The sequence below is a fragment of the Convolutriloba macropyga genome, chromosome 3, assembly GCF_964194025.1.
Source record: "Convolutriloba macropyga chromosome 3, txConMacr16.3, whole genome shotgun sequence".
In the NCBI taxonomy this organism is placed as follows: Eukaryota; Metazoa; Xenacoelomorpha; order Acoela; family Convolutidae; genus Convolutriloba; species Convolutriloba macropyga.
In genome coordinates, this window is record NC_134470.1 from 76,678,993 (window position 1) to 76,702,928 (window position 23,936).

At 27.5% G+C, this 23,936-nt stretch overlaps 1 protein-coding gene across 1 annotated transcript in view; it reads left to right on the forward strand.

Moving 5' to 3' along the window:
- The first annotated feature begins 242 nt into the window (after positions 1–242).
- LOC142336747 (putative tyramine receptor 2) overlaps positions 243–23,936 on the forward strand; it is a 38,712-nt gene continuing 15,018 nt past the window's right edge. Inside the window, exons 1-2 of the mRNA XM_075385655.1 lie at positions 243–317; positions 3,156–3,328. Coding sequence (XP_075241770.1) covers positions 243–317; positions 3,156–3,328 — 248 coding nt within the window. The remainder of the gene's footprint in view (positions 318–3,155; positions 3,329–23,936) is intronic.

The following is a 23,936-nucleotide window of genomic DNA, read 5'->3' on the forward strand; positions in this document are numbered from 1 at the left end:
AATTTGAAGTGTAAATTCAAAATTTATAACCATAACAGAAAAGTTTGGTTAAACAATTACATTTAAATTATCACTTTATAAATTTATGAATATTTTGGTCCTTATACTAAACGTAGAAATAATACGAGAAATAAATACAATAAATATTAGTGAATTTTCATGCAAAAATTTCACGAGATCATTATTCATTTTGGGTGAAAACTTTCCTAAGTCACCCTGTTTTATAGGTTTCGCTGGCCATAATGCCCTTCGCAATAGCCCTGTTCATCACTGATGGCGATTGGGTGTCGTTGGGACTGGGCGGGGGAGGGGCAGGGGTATTCTGCACCCTTTGGACCAGTTGTGACATCCTCTGTTGTACTGCTTCAATACTTCTACTGACTGCAATAGCATTAGACAGGTTGCACACACAAAATAACGATTGGTTTATTTCTTTAAATATCTTTTAAACCTAAACCCTAGTCAATTTAGGATGTTAATCTTGCGAGAATCTTGCAAGATTATGCATAATCTTGCAATATTTTCTAGTAAGATCTTGCAAGATGAACAAAATTTTGCAAGATTTTCTTGCAAGATTAGCATCAGATTTTGCAGATTTTTTTGCTCCTTAACCTATCCCAAAAAAAGCGCCTAACATAACGAATAATTTATAATTTTAACAGATCCTCTAAATTTAAAATAATTTTCAAGAGCACATTTAGATTTAATCACTCACTCAAGCGGACCACAAATTTTAAGTTTTTTGGTTTAAAAAAAAGCTTATAATATTAGTCATTAAAAACTGATAAGTTGGACAGTAATTGCGGCAAGTTAAATTTAATGATGATAAAACAGAATTCATTGTTTTTGACAGAAAAGAAACATTGTTTTATAAGGTGTTTGTTTTCTTCCTTAAAACAATTTTCAGCTACTCAAGTGTACGTCTCTTGTCAGGTGATCTCAAATTGGATTCAGGACAAAATCTTATTTTAATAGGTTGATGGTTGATAATCAGTATCTGAATGAAAACAGACGTCTTGGTTTTCCTTCTTCTTTGTTGATTAGTTGCCAAAATTACAAATAAAGTTTGGGGAGTTTGCGAGCTTTATAGAAAAGCTTACAATTAGACTCCTTTATCGCAGTCACGGAAACTGATTTAAAATAGCAAAATGACAGTTCAAAATTTTTTCGGAGTAATTCCAACTAAATTATTAGATTATACAGGAAAAAAAACAGATCAATCAGGGGGCGCATAATTTGAACTTAATGTTCCGAATATTTTTACAACCACTTTTATGTAAAATATTTAGACATATGAAGTCAGTTTCTTTAAGAACTTCTCGCTTGAAAAATAGGATCCATTTGTAAACGTTGCATATTGTTCAAATGATTTTTGAGCAAAGACTTTCCTTCGTATTGAGATATCAGGACCACATGAGATATATCCTGAATTGATATATAAAATACATCATGCAGGTAGTGTATGTAATTAATAAATAAACAGAAAAAATTATTTTTGAATTGTGAACACCAATAATTGAAATGGTAGATAAAAAGATAGATTAATAAATACATAGGTAGGAACAGCACACATCATGAACTAAATTTGATTTCACGCCACGTTATTTGGCCAAACTGAATTTGGCCTGCGTCCTTCTTGAATTTTTCTAAAAAGTGAGCTTTGTATATTTTTCTGGCAGTTACAGAAGATTTTGACAAGGTTTCATTCGCCCTCAAAATTTCTTTATGATATCTTACACCACTATTGATCACTCCCTGTTCAATGTATTTAGTTCTAGCAATGATTTTATTTACTTATTTTCTCGTCCGATTGTGAAAACTAAAGTTCGCCGTTGGTAATGCAATGCCAGAAATATTTCTAATTGCTTGCTTTTTGTAATTGAAAAATTGTCTGGTGTATAGTGTAAACTTATATTGTATTAACAGTCGAACAGGTAATATGTTATTCATCAGTTTAAGATCGTGAGTTGAATGAAACTTTTTACGATTGTAGCAGGCTTTGACTGCCCAGTTTAATTGTTTTAAGAGATTTGTTATAAGATGCTGAGATAATGAGCACAGAAGTACTGCTAGATGTTGCAGGTGACTTATAACGAGAGAGTTAATAAGTGTTTTTTTGAAGCTTTCAAGACCGCAGTTCCGTAATGTATAGATTGATTTTATGCCTTGTGACATACTTCGTGAAATGTTTTTTACCTCGGATTTTGTAAGGACCAAACTATTCATAAGTTTATAGAGCGATAATTTAAATGTAATTGTTTAACCAAAATTTTCTTTTATGGTTATAAATTTTGAATTTACATTTCATTTTGAAAAAAAAACATCAATTTTGGATTATTTTGAAAAATTTAAACAGTCCAAATAAAAATCGTGACTGAAGCTGTCGGACAAAATCAGAAATGCGGACTCTAGGTACCCCAGCAATTCTTATGATCGAAAAAACTTGAAAACAGCGAAAAACTATTTTTTCTTTGAAATATAATTGTTCAAGTAAAATCTCTAATTTAACTAACCTTGACCTTCCTCAGATTCTTATTCTATCCACTACCCTGTCTATTTTTGAATGTCGGTTCCAATCAAACTAATTATGTTCTGCTCTAATACCCCCCCGGGGGCAACCCAACCTCAAAAGGACAGGTAAAAAAACTGTTAAAATGTTGATAACTTTTCCTACCGTGCAACGACACTTGTTAGATAACTAAAGTTGAACATGTGCTTATCCGTATTATGCGGTCAACTTTCTCTCAATGTTTTAAAATAAGATTCTGAAGAAGGTCAAGTCTTCTTAATTTAGTTAAGTTTAGCAAATCATAAGAAGAGCTGGGGTACCTAGAGTCCGCATTTCTGATTTTGTCCGACAGCTTCAGTCACGATTTTTATTTAGACTGTTTAAATTTTTCAAAATAATCCAAAATTGATGTTTTTTTCAATTTGAAGTGTAAATTCAAAATTTATAACCATAACAGAAAAGTTTGGTTAAACAATTACATTTAAATTATTACTTTATAAACTTATGAATAGTTTGGTCCTTATACTAAACGTAGAAATAATACGAAAAATAAATACAATAAAAATTAGTGAATTTTCATGCAAAAATTTCACGAGATCATTATTCATTTTGGGTGGAAACTTTCCTAAGTCACCCTGTTTTATAGGTTTCGCTGGCCATAATGCCCTTCGCAATAGCTCTGTTCATCACTGATGGCGATTGGGTGTCGTTGGGACTGGGCGGGGGAGGGGCAGGGGTATTCTGCACCCTTTGGACCAGTTGTGACATCCTCTGTTGTACTGCTTCAATACTTCTACTGACTGCAATAGCATTAGACAGGTTGCACACACAATATAACGATTGGTTTATTTCTTTAAATATCTTTTAAACCTAAACCCTAGTCAATTTAGGATGTTAATCTTGCGAGAATCTTGCAAGATTATGCATAATCTTGCAATATTTTCTAGTAAGATCTTGCAAGATGAACAAAATTTTGCAAGATTTTCTTGCAAGATTAACATCAGATTTTGCAGATTTTTTTTGCTCCTTAACCTATCCCAAAAAAAGTGCCTAACATAACGAATAATTTATAATTTTAACAGATCCTCTAAATCTAAAATAATTTTCAGGAGCACATTTAGATTTAATCACTCACTCAAGCGGACCACAAATTTTAAGTTTTTTGGTTTAAAAAAAGCTTATAATATTAGTCATTAAAAACTGATAAGTTGGACAGTAATTGCGGCAAGTTAAATTTAATGATGATAAAACAGAATTCATTGTTTTTGACAGAAAAGAAACATTGTTTTATAAGGTGTTTGTTTTCTTCCTTAAAACAATTTTCAGCTACTCAAGTGTACGTCTCTTGTCAGGTGATCTCAAATTGGATTCAAGACAAAATCTTATTTTAATAGGTTGATGGTTGATAATCAGTATCTGAATGAAAACAGACGTCTTGGTTTTCCTTCTTCTTTGTTGATTAGTTGCCAAAATTACAAATAAACTTGGGGAGTTTGCGAGCTTTATAGAAAAGCTTACAATTAGACTCCTTTATCGCAGTCACGGAAACTGATTTAAAATAGCAAAATGACAGTTCAAAATTTTTTCGGAGTAATTCCAACTAAATTATTAGATTATACAGGAAAAAAAACAGATCAATCAGGGGGCGCATAATTTGAACTTAATGTTCCGAATATTTTTACAACCACTTTTATGTAAAATATTTAGACATATGAAGTCAGTTTCTTTAAGAACTTCTCGCTTGAAAAAAAGGATCCATTTGTAAACGTTGCATATTGTTCAAATGATTTTTGAGCAAAGACTTTCCTTCGTATTGAGATATCAGGACCACATGAGATATATCCTGAATTGATATATAAAATACATCATGCAGGTAGTGTATGTAATTAATAAATAAACAGAAAAAGTTATTTTTGAATTGTGAACACCAATAATTGAAATGGTAGATAAAAAGATAGATTAATAAATACATAGGTAGGAACAGCACACATCATGAACTAAATTTGATTTCACGCCACGTTATTTGGCCAAACTGAATTTGGCCTGCGTCCTTCTTGAGTTTTTCTAAAAAGTGAGCTTTGTATATTTTTCTGGCAGTTACAGAAGATTTTGACAAGGTTTCATTCGCCCTCAAAATTTCTTTATGATATCTTACACCACTATTGATCACTCCCTGTTCAATGTATTTAGTTCTAGCAATGATTTTATTTACTTATTTTCTCGTCCGATTGTGAAAACAAAAGTTCGCCGTTGGTAATGCAATGCCAGAAATATTTCTGATTGCTTGCTTTTTGTAATTGAAAAATTGTCTGGTGTATAGTGTAACCTTATATTGTATTAACAGTCGAACAGTTAATATGTTATTCATCAGTTTAAGATCGTGAGTTGAATGAAACTTTTTACGATTGTAGCAGGCTTTGACTGCCCAGTTTAATTGTTTTAAGAGATTTGTTATAAGATGCTGAGATAATGAGCACAGAAGTACTGCTAGATGTTGCAGGTGACTTATAACGAAAGAGTTAATAAGTGTTTTTTTTTAAGCTTTCAAGACCGCAGTTCCGTAATGTATAGATTGATTTTATGCCTTGTGCCATACTTCGTGAAATGTTTTTTACCTCGGATTTTGTAAGGACCAAACTATTCATAAGTTTATAGAGCAATAATTTAAATGTAATTGTTTAACCAAAATTTTCTTTTATGGTTATAAATTTTGAATTTACATTTCATTTTGAAAAAAACATCAATTTTGGATTATTTTGAAAAATTTAAACAGTCTAAATAAAAATCGTGACTGAAGCTGTCGGACAAAATCAGAAATGCGGACTCTAGGTACCCCAGCAATTCTTATGATCGAAAAAACTTGAAAACAGCGAAAAACTATTTTTTCTTTGAAATATAATTGTTCAAGTAAAATCTCTAATTTAACTAACCTTGACCTTCCTCAGATTCTTATTCTATCCACTACCCTGTCTATTTTTGAATGTCGGTTCCAATCAAACTAATTATGTTCTGCTCTAATACCCCCCCGGGGGCAACCCAACCTCAAAAGGACAGGTAAAAAAACTGTTAAAATGTTGATAACTTTTCCTACCGTGCAACGACACTTGTTAGATAACTAAAGTTGAACATGTGCTTATCCGTATTATGCGGTCAACTTTCTCTCAATGTTTTAAAATAAGATTCTGAAGAAGGTCAAGTCTTCTTAATTTAGTTAAGTTTAGCAAATCATAAGAAGAGCTGGGGTACCTAGAGTCCGCATTTCTGATTTTGTCCGACAGCTTCAGTCACGATTTTTATTTAGACTGTTTAAATTTTTCAAAATAATCCAAAATTGATGTTTTTTTTCAATTTGAAGTGTAAATTCAAAATTTATAACCATAACAGAAAAGTTTGGTTAAACAATTACATTTAAATTATCACTTTATAAACTTATGAATAGTTTGGTCCTTATACTAAACGTAGAAATAATACGAGAAATAAATACAATAAATATTAGTGAATTTTCATGCAAAAATTTCACGAGATCATTATTCATTTTGGGTGAAAACTTTCCTAAGTCACCCTGTTTTATAGGTTTCGCTGGCCATAATGCCCTTCGCAATAGCCCTGTTCATCACTGATGGCGATTGGGTGTCGTTGGGACTGGGTGGGGGAGGGGCAGGGGTATTCTGCACCCTATGGACCAGTTGTGACATCCTCTGTTGTACTGCTTCAATCCTGCTGCTGACTGCAATAGCATTAGACAGGTTTTACAAATACTATAACGATTGGTTTATTACTTTAAATATCTTTTAAATCTAAACCCTAGTCGATTTAGGATGTTAATCTTGCAAGAATCTTGCAAGATTATGCATAATCTTGCAATATTTTCTTGCAAGATCTTGCAAGATTAACAAAATTTTGCAAAATTTTCTTGCAAGATTAACATCCTTGTTGCAAGATCTTGTAAGATTAACATCAGATTTTGCGGATTTTTTTCGCTCATTAACCTATCCTAAACAAAAAAGCGCCTAACATAACGGATAATTTATAATTTTTAAAGATCCTTTAAATCTAAAATGATTTACAAGAGCACATTTAGATTTAATCACTCGCTCAAGCGGACCACAAATTTTAAGTTTTTTGGTTTAAAAAAAAGCTTATAATATTAGTCATTAAAAACTGATAAGTTGGACAGTAATTGCGGCAAGTTAAATTTAATGATGATAAAACAGAATTCATTGTTTTTGACAGAGAAGAAACATTGTTTTATAAGTGTTTGTTTTCTTCCTTAAAACAATTTTCAGCTACTCAAGTGTACGTCTCTTGTCAGGTGATCTCAAATTGGATTCAAGAGAAAATCTTATTTTAATAGGTTGATGGTTGATAATCAATATCTGAATGAAAACAGACGTCTTGGTTTTCCTTCTTCTTTGTTGATTAGTTGCCAAAATTACAAATAAAGTTTGGGGAGTTTGCGAGCTTTATAGAAAAGCTTACAATTAGACTCCTTTATCGCAGTCACGGAAACTGATTTAAAATAGCAAAAGGACAGTTCAAAAGTTTTTCGGAGTAATTCCAACTAAATTTTTAGATTATACAGGAAAAAAACAGACCAATCAGGGGGCGCATAATTTGAACTTAATGTTCCGATTATTTTTACAACCACTTTTATGTAAAATATTTAGACATATGAAGTCCGTTTCTTTAAGAACTTCTCGCTTGAAAAATAGGATCCATTTGTAAACGTTGCATATTGTTCAAATGATTTTTGAGCAAAGACTTTCCTTCGTATTGAGATATCAGGACCACATGAGCTATCAGATAAAAAGTAAAATCGATTGAGGATTTGAATTATTTCATTTGAAAGAACAAAATTTGGCAAGTATCATTCAATTCTGGCTAGAAAATTGTTGACGAAGAGAATCCTCTGATAGAGAAGCTCATTAACCTCAAAAAAATATTGTTTCGTTTCAAAAAAATAAAAAAATCATAAGCATCAGGCAAGCCCTTCAACTTATCATGTTTTCAACTATGGAATCCAAAAGTAGATATATTAAGAAAATTTACTGGTTGACACAAGAATTGAGATTTCTCTTTGATTGTTCTTGTTGGAATAATGTTTATTTGTTTTTAAATACATCAACTTGTACCTGTAACTAATCCAACTAAATTAAATTCATTTCAATTCAATTCAAAAAGCATTATAGTCCAAAAACACTTTTTGTATTGTTGGTAACAGAAACATGATACACACTTATTTGCCTTTGATTTTAAAAAGGTTTACGAAAACAAATTGAATATTCAGTTTAAGAGACTGTGCGTGTTTTTAGTTCCCAAAAAACCAATTACTGAACTGAAGTTTTTTCCTCCTTAACTCATTACTAGTAATGAGCCATTTCCAGAATACATGAGCCATTTTCACTGTTTTGAGCACTATCGAAGAGAACATTTTTGTCACCACGATAAAATATCTCAGATGGGCACTCAGAACATTCTAACAAAGCACCAGTTTTCAACGATATATGGCAACCAAAGAATGAAAAAGATTGTTTACTCTCTTTTTATCTCAACTAAGTTCTTTTTATCTCAACTACTGCTAACCTTTTGTTCAGCTACTCGCCTTTTAAGAATAAGGTATCTTCGCGACAAATTCATAGCTAACAATTATTTAACTAATTATCAATTTATTTTTTGGAATAAATTCATGTTTTCTTGAAATTTCTAAATAGACTTGCCTTTTTCTGTTTTGGGTTCGTTTCTTGGCTGTTTATTTCTACTTTTTGATGAGTAATTGTAAAATGTGGAACCCAGCGCAATTCGCACCCGCTCAATTTTTCGCTGTGTTAACACATTTTACAATTACTCTATACCTTTAAAAATCGATCGAATAGTTCAATTTTGAGTAATTTATATTTTTTTGCTTTTTTCGATTGTATGGCCCCATTTTCTAATTAATTTATATGGTTTAAAATTTGATTGAAATAGCTCATTTTTTTATTTCGAGTTTTTTATGCTCTTCATTTCACTCTTTTCACTCTTTTTCATTCTTTTTATTTTGCAATTATCTCTATTTTATTTATTTACTATATTTTAAAAATAGATTGAATAGTTTATTTTTGAGAAATTTATATTTTTACTTTTTTCACTGGTGTATCCACATTTTAAAAATGATTTATGTGGTTTTTTTATTTTTATAATTGCTAATTTTTTTATTTTGAGTATTCTTGCTCGTTGTTTTCACTTTTTCACTTTTTTTTTATTTTCGCAATTATCTCTATTTTTTTATTCATTCACTATATTTTTTAAATTGATCAAATAGTTCAAATTTGAGAAATTTATATTTTTTTTTGGTTTTCTGCATATACGACCTCATTTTTAAATTGGATTATATGGTTTTCCATTTTTTATAATTGCTCATTTTTATTTCGAGTATTTCATGCTCACAATTTTTTTACTTTTCACTATTTTATTTTTATTTTGCATTTATCTTTATTTTTTTATTTATTCATTATATTTTAAAATTCGAAAAATTTAATAATTTTTTTGAGGAATTTAAAATATCGCAAAATATTGAATTTTAACTAATTTTAAAATATCGACCAAAATATAGGATTTTTATTTAATTTAAAAATATTTCTCAAATTGGGGAAACAACAATTATTTTAATTTTTTAAAATGAAAAAATTATTGTTTTTAAAATTTTCCCAATAAAAATGACGGATATATTTTGTGAAACTTATAACAGAGAGTTTAAAACTAATAAATCACTTCAAAAACATTACTCAACTAAAATGCATAAAGATAAAGTGGAAAAACATCAAAATCAAGATATGGTGAATAAATTAGATGAATATATCAAGACACTACCCAATGATATTACTACTTGTTTTAATCATTCAGTTATACAAATAAAATCAATTCTTAATAAAGATGATGGATAAAAAGATAACTTTGAAGATATTCTCAATAACATAACTTCTATTATTCACAATCCACAAAAAAATATTTATCCGAAGAAATAGAATATAAAAAAGGAGAAACAAAATTTATTATAGGACTTACTACTATTCCACAAGTTTATACAGCAGGTATTTATATAACCCATTTGAATGAAATAGAAAAATTATTAAAAGGGGCAGAATTAAGAGAATCTGGTTGGATGATTCAAAGAAGAATATCTCGATCATAACATATTTCGTATTATAATTCAACTGGTGGATCATATATTGAATTACCTTTTAAATCACCATATATTATTAATGTTAAGAATACTGATGATGATATGTGTATAATTTGGTGTATTTTAGCATATAACTTTCCTGTAGCAAAGGATAAACAAAGAATATCTAAATATGAGATCATCTCAATTCAAGTATTATTCCTTCCTTTGATTTTCCATATAACTATAATAATATAAAAAAATTACATAAATTGAATAATGTAGATTTTAATATATTTGAAATAGATGAAGATAAAAGAATTAAAGGAATAATTTTTAAATCAAATAATAATTATAACGGATGTAACCTTTTTTTATATAAAAATCACTATGTATTATGTACTAATATATCCACCATTATTAGAAATTCAAATAGAATGTCATATCCATGTTTAAATTGTCTAACAAGCTACTCATCAGAACAAATATTAGAAAATCATAAATTAATGTGTGAAGAACATAAAGCAACAAAAATTATCTATTCGCATAATGATTACCATCAACTTGATAAATGGTGTTTCAAAGACAGAGTTCCCTTTACAATGTATTGTGACATTGAAAGTTTTAACACTGAATCAAACACTCAAAAACCATTTTGTTATAATCTTGTAATTAAATCAAGTTATCCCTATCTAATGAAAGAACATGAAGTTACTTATATGGGTAAAGATTGTGGTGAACATTTAGCTAACACAATAATAAAATATGAAGATAAATTTAAAAAACTACTGAAAGAAAACATTATAATGGATGAAGAATCAGTTACTGGAGAACCTACTTTTTGTTTCTATTGTAATAAAAAATTAGGTGAAGACATAGTAAGAGATCATGACCACTTTAATGGCAAACTTAGAGGATATGCTCATAATATATGTAATTTAAATTCTAAGAAACCTAATTTTGTTCCACTATACTTTTATAATGGATCTAAATATGACATACATCTTTTCATTAAAGAATTAGCTATAACAAAGTTGAAGATGAAAGCGTTAGCTAAAACAGAAGAAGAGTTCTTTTCTTTAGATATAGGATGTATTGGAATATTAGATGCATTTAGATTTTTTACACCACTAAGTTTAGATGTAGTAGCAAAAACATTAGGTGGAAACCAAACAAAAGGAGTTTACCCTTATGATTGGGTTGATGAAAAATGGGAAGATAAAATCAAAACAACTGAGTTTCCTCCACAAGAAACATTCTATTCCAAACTAAAACAAGAGGGAATATCAGATGAAGATTATATTAAAGCTAAAGAAGTGTTTGACAATAATTGTAAAACTTTGCAGATTATACGATTATGTATTCTAAAACAAGATGTAAAATTACTGTCAGATGTATTTGAAAAATTTAGAGATAAAAGTATAAATGAAAATAAAATAGATCCATGCTATAGATATTCAGCACCAGGTTTATCATGGATATGTGGTTCAAAGTTTACAGAACAAAGATTAAAACATTACCAAAAAGATACATATGATATATTACTCATGATTGAAAAAGGAATAAGAGGAAGTATTGCTACAATACTTGGTGATAGATATGTTAAACCATGGAATAGATATACACAAACAGAACATCACGAAAAAAATAAATTATGCACATTATTACACAACTCAGCCCATAGCTCATTAACTAAGGAAAATGAAGCATATCAAGCATATCAAGCACAAGAAGATTATCTATTATATTATGATTTTAACTCATTATATCCATCATGTATGGTTGAAGATCTACCTATAGGTGAATTTATTAAATGTAATGACCTACTTTGCGAAACTACTAAAGATGGGGACTTTGGTATAATATATGAAATAAATAAAAAATATAACAATGACCTAAAACAGAAGACAGAAGTCTTCCCTTATTTTCCAGAAAATTCAAGACCATATACTGAAGAATTTACTGATTATCAAGAAGTAAACAAACCCAATAAATACAAACAATTAGAGAAATTATTGCTTACTTTACACAAAAAAAATAACTATGTTATAGAAGGAAGAATGCTTGATTGGTATTTAAACAATGGTGTTAAGTTAGAAGATATAACAATTCTCAATAAAATCAAATATGAGAAAAGTAAATGGTTAAAACCATATATAGAGTATAATGTAAAGAAAAGAGAAGAAGCTAAAGCAAATAATGATACATTTGGTGAAATGTTTCATAAATTAATGATCAACTCATGCTATGGTAAAACTTTAGAAAATGTAAGAAATAGACAATATGTAGAAATTGTAAATAAATTAGATAGATACAAACAACTAGCAGGTAAACCAACATATAAATCAACATCAATATTTAGTAATAATCTCGCAGCAGTACACGATTATAGAAGTGTTGTTAAACAAGATAAATTTAATTATATAGGATTTGTAATATTAGAGCTTAGTAAACTTAAGATTTATGAATTTGTGTATAATGTATTGAAACCAATATATAATAATAATTTCAGCTTATGTTACATGGACACAGATAGCTTACATATACATCTAAAAGATGACCCAAACAAAATGAATGAATACATAGGAAGTAAATTAGGACAAATGAAAGATGAGTTAAAAAAGAATACATAACAGAAGCTATATTTTTAGCACCAAAAGTATACTATTTTGAAACAACCAAAAAAAACAAACTCTTAAAGCAAAAGGTGTAACTAAATCTTCTCAAGAACATCAACTAAACAGAGATGATAATTATAATGCATTGTTTAACAATGAAAGCAAATATGTTGAACAATTTAGACAAAGATCAATTAAACATGATATAAATATTGTAAATGAGAAAAAGCTTGAATTATCACCATTTGATGATAAAAGAATTGTTGATGGTGTTAAAACTAAACCATATGGTTTAAATATCTAATACTATAATAATTTATAAATCTATATGTAAAACTATATGTAAAACAATATGTAAAACTATATGCAAATATAATATAAATATAAATAAATATAAACATAAACATAAATATCAACTCAATTTAAAACTAATTAGATAAGATTGAAACCATTACTACTTTTTATAGGTAAATATTTAAAATCTAATACAACAACCATTCTAGATCTAGAGCATGAAAAGAACAAAATCTAATCCTTATCTAATTCTAGAACTATCCCTTAATGATGATAGAAAGTTAATTCCTATACAATTACACTATATAATGATCTGTGAATGGACTTAGTCCTTTTCACTCTTTATTATAGTTCATGTAATACATGTAATTTCATGTAATACATCCGCTGGTTTAGTAGTTAATATATTATATATCATCATCTCAGCCATTATTTTTACCATAGGGTCAGGGCTATTGTTTAAACCCAAAGCAGTTTCTTATAACGTTCCAGCTTTAGCTAATATATTTTTATTTTATTCTATAAAGTCTATTACTTTCTTAGGTTTATCCACATACTTAGAATATGTTGAAATAATTAATTTATTATGATTTGGGTTTTTTACTTGATTAATGAATTCACCCATACTATAACATTGTTTTCTACAAGCTAAACTTTTTTAATCCATTTGAAAATTCCATTTTATTTATTTTATAATATACCTTTTCAATACTATAAAAATGATTAGTACCAAATGCGTTAAATGTAAAAATAAAGCTTGGTGTTGGAGTTGTGATGAGTGTCAAAGTAAACCATTCCAAAGTTTTGCATGTAATAATATTATAACATATAGAGACAGACATAATCAGTTGCAAGTGAACTTTAATAATCCCAATCAATGTTTAGTATGCAGAATGTGTAAAGTAAATAAACACATCTCTCAGTATAGATTTAAACACTTCTATTGTAGGTTATGCATATATCTCCATAGATATAGGTTTCATCATACAAAAGAAAGATTCTTAGAACATGCAAAGAAATATAATATCAGCAAAGCTGGTTTCTAGATCCACAAAGTGGTTTCACCAATCAGTGAAGCTGGTTCCCAGATTGAAGTAAAGCTATAACTAATTATAAGTTTTTCACCCCAAACAAAATGTTGCTGATGTTTCCGCTTTTTATTATGTTGATACTTATTATTATAATTGCTTATTGGAATTATGATAAATATTTTGATTTAAGGAAGAGATTCAAAGGATATAGGAATATTGTACCAGAACCATTTGAAATTGAAAAACATAACTTTATTATTTATGGTCCATCTAATTCTGGTAAAAACAACTTTATAAAAGATTATTGTGGTTTGTATGAGACTGTTAATGTATTCTGTATTGATGGTAGTGAGTGGAAAGGATATAATGTATATGGTGTTGATGATTTAGATTTATTAGATAATTTGGATAGTTTTGCTAATAGTCTTATTATATTTGATGATATGGGAGAAAACATTAGATTACCAGATATAGACTCATTGTATTCTAAAGGTAGACATCACAATAATAATATAATATGTGTAGGTCATACTGTAACAGATTTAAATACAAAAGCAAGAGATAATACCCCAGCTATATATATATTACTTTAAATAGTTCACAACAATTCTTTGAAAGAGTACAAGAGAAGTTTAAAATTGATTCTAATCTATATAGATGTAAACATTATAACAATGGTGTGATAAATTATAATACTATTAGTGACTATTATATTGTATTAGATAAAGACAAAAATGTTGTATATGACTCTAGGATAGGTGATCTTGATATTGAGAAGTATGTTGATTGTACAGAGTTTAAGGAAAAGGAATATAATATACTAAGTAGTTATTTAACAGATAGAATGATAGAACCAACACATTTTAAACCAAAAGAGTTAATGTTCTATTTTGAAGAATATTTAGAGTTTAAGGGAATACATAAATCAATTAATTTATATAAAATATATACAAATATAAAAAATGTACTTAGTGAGATACATAGTGGCTATTATGCTATTGCTGGCATAGTTACTATGGTAGGATTTGGTTATTCTTACTTTCAAAAACATGGTAATAAAAATGATAATAATTTTAATGGTATAGATATAATGAATATAGATAAAGCAAAAATTGAATTAAAAAATGGTAAGAATATGACAATAGGTTATGGTTTGATTGATAAAAGCAATTACGATCTTAATCATCCATTTAATATAGTATGTGTGTTAGCTAGTTGCCTTGTAAGTATTTATGCAACTCATAATCATATTAATTCTATATCTAAAAATGAGAGTAATATGTAGAGAATGTAATAAGGAAATTGATACTAGTAGTGGTTATCCAGAACATGAACTAATGGATCATTATAATATTTTTCATAAAAATTTAATAGTAAGATGCACGAAATGTATGCAAAGAATATATAGTGGTTATCATTTTATGGATAGATGTATAAATAAACGTACAGGCCTTATATCATCAACACATAGTTATATTGATTATACTGATATTATTAATAGTATTGACAATATTGATAAAAATAAAGATGATAAAGATGATAAAGATGATCTAAATAAGGTTTTAATTGAACTGAAAGATAATATTAAAGAAGATATAAAAGAATATATTAGGGATATTTTAAAACAAGAGATCATTAATGAATTAGAACTAGAGATTAAAAATGAAATAAAAAAGAAGTTAAAAATGAAATAGAAGGAGGTGCTAAATTTAAAGACTGATGTTAATATTAAGAATCCATCTAAGCAAATTAAATCAACTAGGACTTGTTGTTTTTGCAAAATTGAACGAGTGCAGAATTACTAAGATTCTAATTTAATCCATAATTCTAGTTATCCTTATTATTCTGTGTTATTCTGTGTAATTTTTGTAATTAACAAATTAAAAGATATAATTGAGAGAATTATCTCATAAATATATGGCTTATAATTAATTTTTCATTAAAAATTATCTTTCTAATTTATATGTGCTCTCTTCATATGTTTTCTAAGGGAAGACCTATTTAGAAAATGATACACAATGACATTGAACCTTTTCAGAGGAACACTCTTTACATAAACCTCCAGTCTTATAAAAAACAATCTTTATTCTTTTCAATTTTGCAAAAACAACAAGTCCTAGTTGATTTAATTTGCTTAGATGGATTCTTAATATTAACATCAGTCTTTAAATTTAGCACCTCCTTCTATTTCATTTTTAACTTCTTTTTTATTTCATTTTTAATCTCTAGTTCTTATTCATTAATGATCTCTTGTTTTAAAATATCCCTAATATATTCTTTTATATCTTCTTTAATTTTATCTTTCAGTTCAATTAAAACCTTATTTAGATCATCTTTATCATCTTTATCATCTTTATTTTTATCAATATTGTCAATACTATTAATAATATCAGTATAATCAATATAACTATGTGTTGATGATATAAGGCCTGTACGTTTATTTATACATCTATCCATAAAATGATAACCACTATATATTCTTTGCAAACATTTCGTGCATCTTACCATTAAATTTTTATGAAAAATATTATAATGATCCATTAGTTCATGTTCTGGATAACCACTACTAGCATCAATTTCATTATTACATTCTCTACATGTTACTCTCATTTTTAGATATAGAATTAATATGATTATGAGTTGCATAAATACTTACAAGGCAACCAGCTAACACACATACTATATTAGATGGATGATTGAGATCATAATTGCTTTTATCAATCAAACCATAACCTATTGTCATATTCTTACCATTTTTAATTTAGTTTTTGCTTTATCTATATTCATTATTTCTATACCATTAAAATTATTATCATTTTTATTACCATGTTTTTGAAAGTAAGAATAACCAAATCCTACCACAGTAACTATGCCAGCAATAGCATAATTGCCACTATGTATCTCACTAAGTACATTTTTTATATTTGTATATATTTTATATAATTTAATTGATTTATGTATTCCCTTAAACTCTAAATATTCTTCAAAATAGAACATTAACTCTTTTGGTTCAATATGTGTTGGTTCTATCATTCTATCTGTTAACTAACTACTTTGTATATTATATTCCTTTTCCTTAAACTCTGTATAATCAACATACTTCTCAAAATCAAGATCACCTATCCTAGAATCATATACAACATTTTTATCTTATACAACATTTTTATCTATCTAATACAATATAATAGTCACTAATAGTATTATAATTTATTACACCATAGTTATAATGTTTAAATCTATATAGATTAGAATCAATTTTAAACTTCTCTTGTACTCTTTCAAAGAATTGTTGTGAACTATTTAAAATAATATATATAGCTGGGGTATTATCTCTTGCTTTTGTATTTAAATCTGTTACAGCATGACCTACACATATTATATTAATATTGTGATGTTTACCTTTAGAATACAATGAGTCTATAGCTGGTAATCTAATGTTTTCTCCCATATCATCAAATATAATAAGACTATTAGCAAAGATATCCAAATTATCTAATAAAATTAAATCATCAACACCATATACATTATATCCTTTCCACTCACAACCATCAATACAGTAAACATTAACAGTCTCATAAAAACCACAATAATTTTTTATAAAAGTTGTTTTACCAGAATTAGACGGACCATAAATAATAAAGTTATGTTTTTTAATTTAAAATGGTTCTGGTACAATATTCCTATATCCTTTGAATCTCTTCCATAAATCAGAATATTTATCATAATTCCAATAAGCAATTATAATAGTAAGTATCAACATAATCAAAAGCGGAAACATCAGCAACATTTTATTTGGGGTGAAAAACTTATTATAATTAGTTATAGCTTTACTTCAATCTGGGAACCAGCTTCGCTGATTGGTGAAACCACTTTGTGGATCTGGAAACCAGCTTCGCTGATATTATATTTCTTTGCATGTTCTAAGAATCTTTCTTTTGTATGATGAAACCTATATCTATGGAGATATATGCATAACCTACAATAGAAGTGTTTAAATCTATACTGAGAGATGTGTTTATTTACTTTACACATTCTGCATACTAAACATTGATTGGGATTATTAAAGTTCACTTGCAACTGATTATGTCTGTCTCTATATGTTATAATATTATTACTTGCAAAACTTTGGAATGGTTTACTTTGACACTCATCACAACTCCAACACCAAGCTTTATTTTTACATTTAACGCATTTGGTACTAATCATTTTTATAGTATTGAAAAGGTATATTATAAAATAAATAAAATGGAATTTTCAAATTGATTAAAAAAAATTTAGCTTGTAGAAAACAATGTTATAGTATGGGTGAATTCATTAATCATGTAAAAAACCCAAATCATAATAAATTAATTATTTCATCCTTTTCTAAGTATGTGGATAAACCTAAGAAAGTAATAGACTTTAAAGAATACTATAAAAATATATTAGCTAAAGATGGAACGTTAGAAGAAGCTGCTTTGGGTTTAAACAATAGCCCTGACCCTATGGTAAAAATAATGGCTGAGATGATGATATATAATCTATTAACCACTAAACCAGCGGATGTATTACATGAAATTACATGTATTACATGAACTATAATAAAAGAGTGAAAAGGTCTAAGTCCATTCACAGATCATTATATAGTGTAATTGTAGAAGAAATTAACTTTCTATCATCATTAAGGGATAGTTCTAGAATTAGATAAGGATTAGATTTTGTTCTTTTCATGCTCTAGATCTAGAATGGTTGTAGTAGTAGTAGAAGTTTATTTACTAGTCAGATTGTACTAATCATTTTATATTTTAAATATTTACCTGTAAAAAGTAGTAATGGTTTCACTCTTATCTAATTGGTTTTAAATTGTGTTTATATTTATGTTTATGTTTATACTTATTTATATTTATATTATATTTGCATATAGTTTTACATATAGTTTTACATATAGTTTTACATATAGTTTTACATATAGATTTATAAATTATTATAGTATTAGACATTTAAACCATATGGTTTAGTTTTTACACCATCAACAATTCTTTTATCATCAAATGATTATAATGCAAACTTTTTCTCATTTACAATATTTATATCATGTTTAATTGATCTTTGTCTAAATTGTTCAACATATTTGCTTTCATTGTTAAACAATGCATTATAATAATCATCTCTGTTTAGTTGATGTTTTTGAGAAGCTTTAGTTACACCTTTTGCTTTAAGAGTTCGTTCTTTTGTTGTTTCAAAAATGTATACTTTTGGTGCTAAAAATATAGCTTCTGTTATGTATTCGTTTTTTAACTCATCTTTCATTTGTCCTAATTTACATCCTATGTATTCATTCATTTTGTTTGGGTCATCTTTTAGATGTATATGTAAGCTATCTGTGTCCATGTAACATAAGCTGAAATTATTATTATATATTGGTTTCAATACATTATACACAAATTCATAAATCTTAAGTTTACTAAGCTCTAATATTGCAAATCCTATATAATTAAATTCATCTTGTTTAACAACACTTCTATAATTGTGTACTGCTGCGAGATTATTACTAAATATTGATGTTGATTTATATGTTGGTTTACCTGCTAGTTGTTTCTATCTATCTAATTTATTTACAATTTCTACATCTTGTCTATTTCTTACATTTTCTAAAGTTTTACCATAGAATGAGTTACTCATTAATTTATAAAACATTTCACCAAATTTATCATTATTTGCTTTAGCTTCTTCTCTTTTCTTCACATTATACTCTATATATGGTTTTAACCATTTACTTTTCTCATATTTGATTGTATTGAGAATTGTTATATCTTCTAACTTAACACCATTGTTTAAATACCAATCAAGCATTCTTCCTTCTATAACATAGTTATTTTTATTGTGTAATGTAAGCAATGATTTCTCTAATGGTTTGTATATATTTGGTTTGTTTACTTCTTGATAATCAGTAAATTCTTCAGTATATGGTATTGAAATTTCTGGAAAATAAGGGAAGACTTCTATTTTCTGTTTTAGGTCATTGTTATTTTTTATATTTATTTCATATATTATACCAAAAGTCCCCACATTTAGTAGTTTCGTAAAGTAGGTCATTACATTTAATAAATTCACCTATAGGTAGATCTTCAACCATACATGATGGATATAATGAGTTAAAATCATAATATAATAGATAATCTTCTTGGGCCTGTTATGCTTGATATGCTTCATTTTCTATAGTTAATGAGCTATAGGCTGAGTTGTGTAATAATGTGCACAATTTATTTATTTCGTGATGTTCTGGTTGTGTATATCTATTCCATGTTTAACATATCTATCACCAAGTTTTGTAGCAATACCTCCTCTTATTCCTTTTTCAATCATGAGTAACATATCATATGTATCTTTTTGGTAATGTTTCAATCTTTGTTCTGTAAACTTTGAACGACATATCCATGATAAACCTGGTGATGAATATCTATAGCATGGATCTATTTTATATTCATTTATACATTTATCTCTAAATTTTTCAAATACATCTGACAGAAATTTTACATCTTGTTTTAGATACATAATCGTATAATCTGCAAAAATTTTACAATTATTGTCGAATACTTCTTTAGCTTTAATATAATCTTCATCTGATTTTCCCTCTTGTTTTAGTTTGGAATAGAATGTTTCTTGTGGAGGAAACTCAGTTGTTTTCAATTTATCTTCCCATTTTTCATCAACCTAATCATAAGGGTAAACTCCTTTTGTTTGGATTCCACCTAATGTTTTTGCTACTACATCTAAACTTAGTGGTGTAAAAAATCTAAATGCATCTAATATTCTAATACATCCTATATCTAAAGAAAAGAACTCTTCTTCTGTTTTAGCTAACGCTTTCATCTTCAACTTTGTTATAGCTAATTCTTTAATGAAAAGATGTATGTCATATTTAGATCCATTATAAAAGTATAGTGGAACAAAATCAGGTTTCTTAGAATTTAAATTACATATATTATGAGCATATCCTCTAAGTTTGCCATTAAAGTGGTCATGATCTCTTACTATGTCTTCACCTAATTTTTTATTACAATAGAAACAAAAAGTAGGTTCTCCAGTAACTGATTCTTCATCCATTATAATGTTTTCTTTCAGTAGTTTTTTAAATTTATCTTCATATTTTATTATTGTGTTAGCTAAATGTTCACCACAATCTTTACCCATATAAGTAACTTCATGTTCTTTCATTAGATCGGGATAACTTGATTTAATTACAAGATTATAACAAAATGGTTTTTGAGTGTTTGATTCAGTGTTAAAACTTTCAATGTCACAATACATTGTAAAGGGAACTCTGTCTTTGAAACACCATTTATCAAGTTGATGGTAATCATTATGCGAATAGATAATTTTTGTTGCTTTATGTTCTTCACACATTAATTTATGATTTTCTAATATTTGTTCTGATGAGTAGCTTGTTAGACAATTTAAACATGGATATGACATTCTATTTGAATTTCTAATAATGGTGGATATATTAGTAAATAATACATAGTGATTTTTATATAATAAAAGGTTATATCCCTTACATCTCCTAATTATTATGAGATTTAAATATTATTCCTTTAATTCTTCTATCTTCATCTATTTCAAATATATTAAAATCTACATTATTCAATTTATGTTATTTTTTTATATTATTATAGTTATATGGAAAATCAAAGGAAGGAATATTAATTGAATTGAGATGATCTTCATATTTAGATATTCTTTGTTTATCCTTTGCTACAGGAAACTTATATGCTAATATACACCAAATTATACACATATCATCATCAGTATTCTTAACATTAATAATATATGGTGATTTAAAAGGTAATTCAATATATGATCCACCAGTTGAATTATAATACGAAATATGTTATGATCGAGATATTCTTCTTTGAATCATCCAACCAGATTCTCTTAATTCTGCCTCTTTTAATAATTTTTCTATTTCATTCAAATGGGTTATATAAATACCTGCTGTATAAACTTGTGGAATAGTAGTAAGTCCTATATTAAATTTTGTTTCTCCTTTTTTATATTCTATTTCTTCGGATAAATATATTTTTGTGGATTGTGAATAATAGAAGTTATGTTATTAAAAATTTCTTCAAAGTTATCTTTATATCCATCATCTTTATTAAGAATTGATTTTATTTGTATAACTGAATTATTAAAACAAGTAGTAATATCATTGGGTAGTGTCTTGATATATTCATCTAATTTATTCACCATATCTTGATTTTGATGTTTTTCCACTTTATCTTTATGCATTTTAGTTGAGTAATGTTTTTGAAGTGATTTATTAGTTTTAAACTCTCTGTTATAAGTTTCACAAAATATATCCGTCATTTTTATTGGGAAAATTTTAAAAAAATAATTTTTTCATTTTAAAAAAATAAAATAATTGTTGGTTCCCCAATTTGAGAAATATTTTTAAAATAATTAAAAATCCTATATTTTGACCGATATTTTAAAATTAGTTAAAATTCAATATTTTGCGATATTTTAAAATTCCTCAAAAAAATTATTAAATATTTCGAATTTTAAAATATAATGAATAAATAAAAAAATAAAGATAAATGCAAAATAAAAATAAAATAGTGAAAAGTAAAAAAATTGTGAGCATGAAATACTCGAAATAAAAATGAGCAATTATAAAAAATGGAAAACCATATAATCCAATTTAAAAATGAGGTCGTATATGCAAAAAACCAAAAAAAAGTTAAATTTCTCAATATTGATCTATTTGATCAATTTAAAAAATATAGTGAATGAATAAAAAAATAGAGATAATTGCGAGAATAAAAAATAAAAGTGAAAAAGTGAAAACAACGAGCAAGAATACTCAAAATAAAAAAATTAGCAATTATAAAAATAAAAAAACCACATAAATCATTTTTAAAATGTGGATACACCAGTGAAAAAAGTAAAAATATAAATTTCTCAAAAATAAACTATTCAATCTATTTTTAAAATATAGTAAATAAATAAAATAGAGATAATTGCAAAATAAAAAGAATGAAAAAGAGTGAAAAGAGTGAAATGAAGAGCATAAAAAACTCGAAATAAAAAAATGAACTATTTCAATCAAATTTTAAACCATATAAATTAATTAGAAAATGGGGCCATACAATCGAAAAAAGCAAAAAAATATAAATTACTCAAAATTGAACTATTCGATTGATTTTTAAAGGTATAGAGTAATTGTAAAATGTGTTAACACAGCGAAAAATTGAGCGGGTGCGAATTGCGCTGGGTTCCACATTTTACAATTACTTTGATGGACAGTGGTCTGAACGTTAAGTGCAAAAAACCTACTTCCGAAATTGGACGAGGGGGATGTAGAGATTACGTAGCAAGCAAAATTTTTTCTTTAGTCGATTCATTAGAATTTGTAAAATATGTTTATGATTTCTTTCATTAAAGTGTTAAAAATAATTAAAAAAACGCTATGGGTGTAAACTTGCATTAAGGGACCTCGGATTCCTGATTGCGGATTTAAAGCACAAATTGCAAACACGTTTCAACAATGTGGTGGCTTTTGAGATAACTTGATTTCTTAATCGCTTCTAAAACAATTAGCAAGGAGGCGCGGTAATATGCGTTCGCACATAAAGTTCCGACCCCGCTCATCCACATTTTTGGCATAAATGTCTATCAAATGAGGAACAGATAGAAAAACCCAAAAAAGATATTTAAAAAAAAATCTGTATGAACAAAGATAGCCTCTGACGCAAATAACTCACTGCAGTAAAAATGCCGCATTAGATTGATCTGACTAGTCCTTATTGAGAAGGCAAGTCAAGACGAAGAACAAAATCAAACAACAATAACAACAAATATTAATTGCATCCAAATATTTATGTCCATTTTAAAAAAACTTACTATCAAGTTCAAAATAAGATCGGATAAAGCTGAAACTTAACAAAATAACCTCTACTCTAACAGAAAACATATGGGGCCACTCTATAAAATGGCCCGGTAGCAATTATATAAAACAGAAAAAAACAGCAAAGAAAAAATGGCTTATATTTTCAAAAACATTAAATTTCAAAAGAAAGAAAACTAATAAATGGCAATTGAAAACGTCCAATGCGTAAAAAATCACCTACTCCTCTACAGGAGGGCAATAAAACCTGTCATTAATTATTTTATTGAGGGTACTAAAGAACAACAAATAGAGACAACAAAACAAAGTCAACTAAATTTTGGGAGAAAACGCTGTCGAAGCCGAAAGGCCTTATTTCGCCCCTCAAAATATGTTCGAATGAGCCTTACTTGAACTGTAAAATTGTGGTATGGACCTACTCATTAATGAAAATAGGGAACAAGAAGGCGAAAAAAGG